At 41.9% G+C, this 10277-nt stretch overlaps 1 protein-coding gene across 1 annotated transcript; it reads right to left on the reverse strand.

The window, feature by feature from the left end:
* Positions 1-69: 69 nt before the first annotated feature.
* On the reverse strand, positions 70-5259 carry LOC124287129 (GTP-binding nuclear protein ran-1-like). Its single transcript, XM_046723614.1, has 3 exons — positions 4880-5259; positions 2109-2270; positions 70-1279 (listed from the first exon to the last, which is right to left on the reverse strand). The coding sequence occupies exons 1-3, from the start codon at positions 4952-4954 to the stop codon at positions 875-877; spliced, it is 642 nt and encodes a 213-aa protein (XP_046579570.1). The 5' UTR covers positions 4955-5259; the 3' UTR covers positions 70-874.
* Between the last annotated feature and the right edge of the window lie 5018 nt (positions 5260-10277).

The following is a 10277-nucleotide window of genomic DNA, read 5'->3' on the forward strand; positions in this document are numbered from 1 at the left end:
TGCTTGCTAAATTTTAGTTTGAATGTATATCAATGTAGCAAGTAATGTTTAAAAATAATAACACAAGTGTTTCAGTTTCATGCATGTATTTCATATTAAATCCAGAACAAGGAAGGAAAGGGAACACCCAAGCCAGAACAGACCGTCTTTCAATCACTGTAATATTGAATCGGTGATATTTTGGAATTCATGTTTCTGTGACAGAGTTTACACAAATACATTCTTAGTAATTTCCTTTGAAAATATTCATCATTTGAAACTATTATGGACAGATCAAATTGCACAGTAAATATAAATTCAGAACAAGGACGTTAGTGTTTCTGATGACTGTTTCCTCAGGACAGCAGGTGCTTGTTGAAATAGTCCGTTAGCCAGGTGTTCATTGAAAGGTAAGAGTTTCCTAATGAGGTAGGAAACGAAAGACCCATGTTTAACATGACTGATCCATCACAACCATCAGTCAAGGCGGAGGAATACTCAGTCTGTGTCATGGATATGTCACCACTTTATTGTCTACATGCAAAACCAGAACAAAAGTAGACTTGGTCCTGATCGTAGAATTCATCTTTTCGTTTGCATGACGCCTGGCACTTGAAGAAATGCCTTGTCCCTGTTTCGTTCAGCCAGTTGAACGAGTATTGGTTTACACCCCACTTGAGCTATTTTCCAGCTATATTGGTGTATCAAGGATGGACGCACTGTACTCATGTCGAGATGAACCCAGGTCTTCAGCGTGACGGGTGGACGCTTTAACCACTGGGCTACCCAGGATCTGTGTCATTTTCTACCCATGCAACCATTTTAACCAAAGACCCATGTATCGAATGCCTTGGTGTAAGACTGCCAGTGCAGTGACCAGTTGCAGATTGCAACACTACAGATCGTCATCGTCTTCAGGAAGAGCCATGTTAGTTGCATCCTCTAGTTCCTTTTCCATCCTGGCTAGAGTATCCTTGTCGATGCTGATCTCCGGTGGGGGGTGACATGGCCCGGACACAAATTCCAGCTTGGAGTCTCCCACTAACTTCCTCAACAGGCTGAGGAACGGCTTCTCGATATTGTAGTTGCTCTTTGCGCTGATGTCACAGTACATCAAGTTCTTCTTGCGATGGAATTTGATGATCCTTGATCGGACTTTCCGTTCTCGGACGTCGACCTTGTTGCCGCAGAGCATTATGGGTATTTTGCCACACACCCTGTCAAGATCTCTCCACCAATCAGGAACGTGTTGGTAGGTTGTCATGGCCGTCACATCGAACATGATGATACTGCACTGTGCCTGCGGAAGACATGAAGGATATAGGGATTAGTTAAAAGATTTCAGCATCATGAGTCGAATCTGGACCAAACAAACCAGTGGCTGATAGCAATAGCTACAATTCGAGTCGTGGGAGATTGGCCCAGGTCAGCCTGTTGTTACCACCAGATTCCCTTCCTGGACAAACCCATGAAGATCCGCGCTAAACTTGGGTTTAAGAAACCTATGCTTCTCGTAAGAGGCGACTAACGGGATCGGGGCTCAGGCTCGCTGGCTTGGTTGACACATGTCATCCCAGTTGCGTAGATCGATGCTTATGCTGTTGATCACTGGTTTGTCTGGTCTAGGCTCAAGTATTTACAGATCGCCGCCATAAATCTAGAATATTGCTGTGTACGTCATTAAACAACAAACCAACGAACCTTCCCTGGACAAGCATTGAGTGCTACCCACTGTGGTATTTCCATTATAGTAGTGAGAATATACATGCGAATACCAGTTAACAACCCCCAAAGACTTTAATCATCAATCGGTTATTGCCAGAAAATTCTGTACATTTGTTTTACAACCTCATCAACGCCTCCCTCATTCACTCACACCCACAATATTTGCTTTACCACCAAGTTACAATCACGGACACTAGCTCACTCACTCACTCAATCAATCACTCACTCAAATCCCATTCACCTACTCACTCTTTCACTCACTCAACTTGCTCAAATTAATCTACATTTGTTTCAGCACTTTGTTACACCACACACGCCCTCACTCATACACCCATTCACTCACCCATCTACTCACTCACCTCACCTCACCTCACCAGCTCACTCACTCTGACGAGTCATCTTACCCCAATGTAGTATCCGTCACGGAGCACTCCAAAGTTCTCCTGTCCAGCAGTGTCCCACAGATTGAACCTCACAGGACCACGGTTGGTGTGGAACAGCAGCGAGTGGACCTCAGCTCCCACAGTCGCAATGTACTTCCTCTCGAACTCACCCGTCAGGTGGCGCTGCCGACAAAAATGATAGTTATGAAAAACAAAGTAGTGTCACGACACACAAGGCACATGTACTATGGAGCCAGCAGTCGTAAAGCTTCATGGAACGTGATCAGGCATAGGTCGGGTTGCAGGGGACCAGATTCAAACTCAGACTACCTCGCTGGCAAGGTTGTAAGAAATGAACACATAGTACATCCTTATAACAGGCAAGTCCAGATAAACCAGTCCATCATCATATCAACATTGATTGACTCCGATATATCTCCCATTTTTTTCAATCGTAAATTAAAAATGAAGTTCCCCTACTTTTTTTTCAAAACTATATATACTCCTGATCCCAATTTTCATCAAAGAAATGAACGTCTGAAACACATCCACCCTCATTAAACCGACCCGATGAGAATGACTTGAAAACTGTTCACGGCAGCATTAAAGCCAACTAACTCGCACTCGCACTCGCACACGGGCACGCGGACGCGCACACGCCAATCTTCTTGGCAATAGTAAGTGCCTCTTAAGGTGCTTTTAAATAAGTATAAAGAGATGATTGCCCATGACTGTCGGGATTAATTCAATAGATTCACTGTTCGCTAGCCACGTGTGACTTTGTCAATACTACTTAGTTTGTCTGGAACTATAATTAATGTGGCTGCTGGAGATCTATTATTGCCCGATTTTAGGGACCATTCATAATTTATGGCGCTCTTTTATTGGGGGTGGGGGTGTTTGATGTGACGATCTCAAGGGGGGTCACCCATTTTGTTCTGGGGAGATAAGGGGGTCAGCAATTTTGTTCAAGGCAATATTGAAAAAATATGCTTAAAAATATGGGAGGGGGTGGTCATTGATTTTGTACATGACATGGGGGGTGTCATTTACTTTGTACATACATTTTAGGGGTCATTCACATTGTACAAGCTTCATAAAAATCATCACCCTCCTAGCAATAAATCATGAATGGTACCCTATATTGTGTTGTAGAATGATGATTGAATGTTTGTAAAATGATCTCAAACTAGATTTAAATATGGACTGTGATAATTTACTATTTACACTGTCCCTCCATGACAGGTTTTTACATAGTATAAATATATTCATTCTTAATGTATCACTTTCTGTCGTGGGGCGGTGGGGTAGCATAGTGGCTAAAGCGTTGGCTCGTCACGCCGAAGACCCGGGTTCGAATCCCCACATGGGTACAATGTGTGAAGCCCATTTCTGGTGTCCCCCGCCGTGATGTTGCTGGAATATTGCTAAAAGCGGCGTAAAACCAAACTCAGTCAGTCAGTCAGACTTTCTGTCGGCACAATATTTCTGAAATAATGCCGATGTCGCGTAAAATGTAATCTCACTCACTCACTCACTAAGTGCTTGAATGTGTATTCGTATTATCAGTATTCAATACTAGATACATTTCAATCAGATAAGATCGTTTACTTCGATATTATCCATATCCAAAATACCACCGTACCACCCTTATTTTAGGACTGACAATATCGATTTGCGCAAGGGGGACCTGATATTTAGAGCTGTGTACATTTGCAGCCTCATTTCAAGGTAAAATATGTAACTAACAAACCTGTGTTTACAATCATACTTGTATTGTAATTCCCGTATTCCCATGACTACTTAAAGCGGCGTAAAACCACACTCACTGCCACTATCAACCACCTTCTGCCATCCTCTATATACATGATTTATGATAGGATCAACTGTTGTTAGCTTTGCGTCATTCAACCAGAAAGTACTAGTTGAAATTACCCAGGAAATATATAGAGGATATTTTGCGCCACGAGTGAACATATCAACTTTGTCAGACCACTCGATGAAATATACATGATATTTGACAACATTAACAAAATATTCTATTTATAATATTTTGATCATTGTTTATAAATGATCGAGACATCGATCATTTCGTTAATGGCAAAAACGTAGTTCATGGCATTTCGTAGTTCCAGGCAAAAGTGATATTCTACTCAGTAAAAATACCATTTTTATTTTCACCAATATTTACAGTATTTCACCCTTAAGAATATAATAAAACAATTTTATCATACAATGGATAATTTGTCATAAACCCATCCAATAAATATGCAAATGAGTCCCACAAGCAGGAAATAATTTTGATAGATATCGCTGTAATGTTGACTTGCTCATTAACTGTTCACTCAAGCTCACGTTACGTTAGGAGTGGGTTTTTCCTGTGTGGGATGTTCTGCATACAAACAGGCCTGAGAGTGTCAGTACTGTGTGTAACGGGAATCATCCGTCAAACAATAACAATAAACATATGCGTTTACTAAAGTTACGTGGATGAAAATACGAATAGAGATAGATTACTTTTAGAACAGAAAGCACTAAACGACGGACTTCTTTCAGTAAATGCCATTTCAATTTTTAATATATAAGATTTGACAGGTTAAACAATTTATAACTGTAGTCTAGACATAAGGAAGATATACCTGTATCATATTCTAAATATAATATGTATAGTACGAACTAGCAAAGAGGGCACATAGATGTACAGTATCAGTTTATTGTAGTAACATTTCTGTTGACGGTATAAGTCCTTAACAATCATAAAAACAATTATCAAAAAAAATATATAATTTTACCTTGCAAAAAGTCGTTTTGCCCACTGATCCGTCTCCGATTAGAACCAGCTTAAACGTAGGAATTGACTTATCCATTTCAGACAATTTCCTTCAAGCGTCCGACACAGATTTGACGTTCGTTCTTGAACAAATGAGCGCTGTGAAAATACGCAGTACCTCCCGCCCGTTATATACAGGAGAACCGGTTTATGTCTGCCCGAGTCTGTTTAAACCGACCAGGATTGCTTCGAACGAGACGAAACCGACCAATTTCAGCTCCGAAATATTGCTGCGAGTATAGCGATGCTCAAGTACGCTTGATCAATATGAAATCATTTTTCATTAAACTGATTGACGTTTGATGGTATACCATATAAAGTTAGTATGTTATCAAACCAGTATCGATATACGAACATACCACTCTGTCCGTAATTTTGATGTTGATCAAATTATCGATCGATTTAAACGAGTTGTGTACAGTATAGAAATCAATATTTTCTCTGTTAATTCAACTGCGAAATCTTTAAAACAAAAGACAGAAATTGTTTTGTCGTGTTCATACATTCGTTTAGTGAGTACTGCTAATGTTTACATTCACTGGATATTGCACAACAGCTTGAAACGTTATATTGGAAGCCAGCCAAGTATTTCATTCATGCGTCACACGCTTTGGGAGATACGTTCAGTAGAGTTATCTCCCTTTATTGATCCATGCGTAACAAATAATTCACGATGATAATCGATTTGTTTTGTCGGTGCTAGGATGGAACGTTGGTCTTTTGTTAAGTTATTATCTTTGTATTATATTATGATTGTATATTACATATTAATTACGGATTATTTATTAGTTATTGGGTTTCTCGTTGCACTGTGTATCGATGACTATTTTACCAAACCCAGTCGCTGTGTGTGCAAAAGACATCTTTTTTCCATTTTAAAAATGTCGTTTCTGAAGCTCAGAAGCTTTCTATACTCAATGAAGCAATAAGCTGTCTTCTGTAATTATACTCAATGAAGCAATAAGCTGTCTTCTGTAATTATACTCAATGAAGCGATCGATGTCCCCTCTCGTACGCCATTTTAAAAAACCCAACAACACAAAAAACAAAAAGAAACAAACAAAAACACGTAAATACGTCTTATTTTCTTCTTAGCGAAGACCAGTAACATGTCTTGTTTCTCACAATTTTCAGTCTAAAATAATCAAAACATAATTGTCAAAGTCAAAAAGGTAACATGTTTATTCTTCAAGTGCAGAAAGTGCGGGACGATCACATCCGTATGACATTGATGGTGACAATTCTCAGTCTAATTAACCGAAACATAAGTAGGGACCGTTCATAATTTATAATTCAACCCCAACCCCAACCCCAATCCCAACCCCAACCAAAACCCCTACCCCAACCAAAACCCCAACCCCAACCCAAAACCCCTACCCCAGCCTCAACCCCTACCCCAACCAAAACCCCAATCCCAATCCCAGACCCAAACCCCAATCCCAGCCCCAACCAAACCTCTACCCCCAACCAAAACCCCCCCAGCCAAAAATCCCAACCCCAACCAAAACCCCAACCCCAGCCCAAAACCCCAACCCCAACCCCAACCCCAACCAAAACCCCCAACCCCAACCAAAACCCCAACCACAGCCAAAAACCCAAGCCCCAACCAAAATCCCAGCCCCAACCAAAATCCCAGCCCAGCCAAAACCCCAACCCCAGCAAAACCCCCCCAACCAAGCCCCAACCCCAGCCAAACCCCCTACCCAAACCAAAACCCCAACCCCAGCCCCAGCCAAAACCCCAGCCAAACCCCAACTAAAACCCCCCTACCCCAACCCCAACTAAAACCCCAACCCCAACCCATACGCCAACGCCAACTAAAACCCCAATCCCAACCAAAACCAAAACCAAACCCTAAACCCCAATCCCTAGCCATAAATTATGAACGGTCCCTTAGCTGAGTTTCTAAGGTCATAGAAAAAATATGCCTATTATGTTTTTTCTTCAACTCCAGGAGTGGGACGTTCACATCCGTGTGACATTGCTGGTGACATGTACCGATACTTCCTGGTTTAAGCCGCATCAGTCTCATGTGGAATGTACGACTTTTGTTACTTACATGTCGACAGACGGGGAGAGAGAATCTGTAAGAGAGAGGGGCTCGGGTTATGGATCAAAGAAAGTCGCATCAATTGACGTGCTGCACCTCACCCATATCTGTCAAATGTGACATCTGATTTGTTTGAGTGGCATTCTGGAAGGTGTTGGTATAGAGATGACAAGACTTGACTTTATGGATGATCAACTGTTTTATTTTGACAACGTTTCGGTATAGATTCTTATACATGTCAAGATATGCTTGAAAACGGTATAAGAATCTATACCGAAACGTCACCATTGTCAAAATAAAGAAGTTGATCATCCATAAGGTCAAGTCTTGTCATCTCTAAATATGACATCGTCACAAAGAACCTCATCAAACACACCCTCTTGTTCTAGTTAGTTCTTCCGAGAACCCAGGTGGTGGTGGTGGAATGGGGTTTAACGTCGTGCTTGAGAATATTTCGCTCATATGACGACGTGCATGCGTGTGTATGTGTATGTGCGGCTGCTTGTACTAGCCCAGACTGAAGCTGGTTTTATAGTGCTAGCCCACTGAGATACCATGCCGCAGTGAAGCATGAATACCCCACTCAGACACATTATACTGACTCCGAGCCGACCAGTCTTTGTTGTACCCATTAATGCCGAGCGCCAGGCAGGGACCAACAAGTACCATATTTTAACGTCTTTTGGTATGACGCGGTTGGGGATCGAACCCGCGACCTTCCGCACTCCGGGCCGAGAACCCAGGATTACAGATGAAATTGGAACATAATGATAACAACAGCTGCAAAGTTCACTTTCACAGTATGCCATACATTTAATAATAGTCATAACCGTTCTATTTGCATGTATGCGTTAACAATTTATACACTGTAGAGAAATTATGCATCTGAGCGTATTTGCATGTTTTACATATGTATTCAAAATAAATACACGTGCACCTGGCCAAAGAGTATTAGATAATGATAAAAAGACGGAGACACGCTATTGTACACATGTACTGATTAATTTATATATCACACGCGGGGGTGGGTGAGGGGTGACTTACCTTATACATTACCTTATACATTATTTTTAGGGGGGCTTCACATTGTACATGGTATTCCATGAAAATCATCTCTCTCTCTCTCTCTCTCTCTCTCTCTCTCTCTCTCTCTCTCTCTCTCTCTCTCTCTCTCTCTCTCTCTCTCTCTCTCTCTCTCTCTCTCACACTCTCTCTCTCTCACACTTCTCTGAAAACGACGTGGGGATTCCCGAGGAATTTGGCTCCCCACCAATCCAACTGCTAATCACCCGTCAATCTGGACCTGGAGGTCAGACTTGGTAAATTGGTTGATTACGTCACATCGCTGCTTACGTCACATCTCTCATTAGGTGGGACGTTACTCATAACATCAATCACTGGATTGTCTGGCCCAGACTCGATTATCTACCGACTGCCGTCATAAAACTGGACGATTCCTAGTGCGGCATTAAACAGACAAGAGGTTAACCATAACCCACCCAATAAAGATATATCACAATATAATTTTGGATTTATGGCCAAATCCCTACCAACCAGTAGGCCAACTCAGTTAATTCACGAGTGAACACCCTATATGTCCCGGAGCAAACTATATTTTGACACGCCCTCTTCATATCAGGGTCTTCTGTTTCACCTGGGGATAAAAGAGATTATAAGACAATATAACAGTTCCCAGTGTGACACACGATATTCAGAAACATCTCAAAATACTCAAGGAGACTATTCCAGGAGGTATTGAACTTGAATTAACACTCATCGGTATTGTTAAGAAATATTAATTATATCCTTAGAATGATAATAATTGAAAGAGAACCAATTCCATTTTTAAGAGTTGAGCGAGTGAGGCAAGTTTTCAGAAAATTCCAGCAATATCACGGAAGCTGCACCTGATATGGACTTCACATATTGTACCCACGTGAACAATCGAACCTGGGTCTTCGGCGTAATCATTAAGCTACCCCACCGCCACTTTTAAGTGAGTGATTTTAGTTTTACGCCGCTTTTAACAATACTCCAGCAATATCACGGCAGTTGACATCAGAAATGGACCCATGTGAGGAATCGAACCTGGGTCGTCGGCGTGAGTTAAGGCTTTAACCACTAGGCTACCCCACCGCCCCTTTTAAGATGTGAAGTGGATGTTCTGATTTCACACCTCTTTTCCATCTTTCACAGATCTGGGGCGGTGGGGTAGCCTAGTGGTTAAAGCGTTGGCTCATCACGCCGAAAACCCGGGTTCGATTCCCCACGTGGGTACAATGTGTTAAGCCCATTTCTGGTGTCCCCCGCCGTGATATTGCTGGAATATTGTTAAAAGCGGCGTAAAACTAAACTCACTCACTCACTTTCACAGATCTTGACTCAACCTTTATAGCTGCTCCAAAACTAAACAATACCGCAATGATGTAACATTTCTTATATTCGACATTGCTCTTTCACAGTTAAGTACATATTCTAGTACTTTTTCGGTTGAGACCTACCCGGGATTCGAACCCTCACTCAGAGTGAGGCGTCTGATCGCCAGTCCAGAAATACCGCGATCTAACCCCTTCAGCTGCCTCGGCTTCCACAAATGTGGAAATCTGAGAACTGACATGTGTCCCCCTCTGACTAAAAGTGTAAATTTCCTTGCATTGTGTTTTCATTTAATAACGGGGTGGTGGGGTAGCCTAGTGGTTAAAGCGTTGGCTCGTCACGCCGAAGACCCGGGTTCGATTCCCCACATGGGCACAATGTGTGAAGCCTATTTCTGGTGTCCTCCGCCGTGATATTGCTGGAATATTGCTAAAATCGGCGTAAAACTAAACTCAGTCAGTCAGTCAGTCATTTAATAACACAAATCAGTTTTACCAAAGTTTGAGACGCCCCCTCAGTTAAACCAAGTAGACACTCGAGGCGAATCTTCATTATAGACCGTATGCTCGTATGTTTCTAAACAAACACGTTCGAGCGCACTCGATTGCTCTGACATGCCATAGTAAACAGAGCAAGTGAATAAACAACTCGATTTTATGTCTCTGTTTCCTTTTATGGGAAACCGACTTCCTTTGTCTAATAAGTGACTATAGTTGTGTACGTGTCTAACTATATGGGCGTATGGGACTCCGATTATATGCATAAAAACATGAGACCTACGGGTTTACTTACGTGTCCCGTTTGTTTGGCTGTACATGCAACTCCTTTGCTAATTTAAGTCTCAGATTCCTAACGCCTCACCACGCCATGTTCTGTGCATCGTTTCCCTTACAACCGTCACTTTCCAAACAAAAGCGAAGGTGAATTATTTCAT

Source organism: Haliotis rubra, unplaced genomic scaffold (assembly GCF_003918875.1).
Source record: "Haliotis rubra isolate DU_JTF1 unplaced genomic scaffold, ASM391887v1 Scf1105, whole genome shotgun sequence".
Taxonomy (NCBI): domain Eukaryota; kingdom Metazoa; phylum Mollusca; class Gastropoda; order Lepetellida; family Haliotidae; genus Haliotis; species Haliotis rubra.

Coding starts and splice junctions, on each gene's coding strand:
- LOC124287129 (XM_046723614.1), bottom strand. CDS start 4,954: ATGGATAAGTCAATTCCTACGTTTAAGCTGGTTCTAATCGGAGACGGA. Junction 2,271..4,879: donor GCAAAACGACTTTTTGCAAG/GTAAAATTATAT, acceptor TTTTGTCGGCAG/CGCCACCTGACGGGTGAGTT. Junction 1,280..2,108: donor GTGACGGATACTACATTGGG/GTAAGATGACTC, acceptor TGTCTTCCGCAG/GCACAGTGCAGTATCATCAT.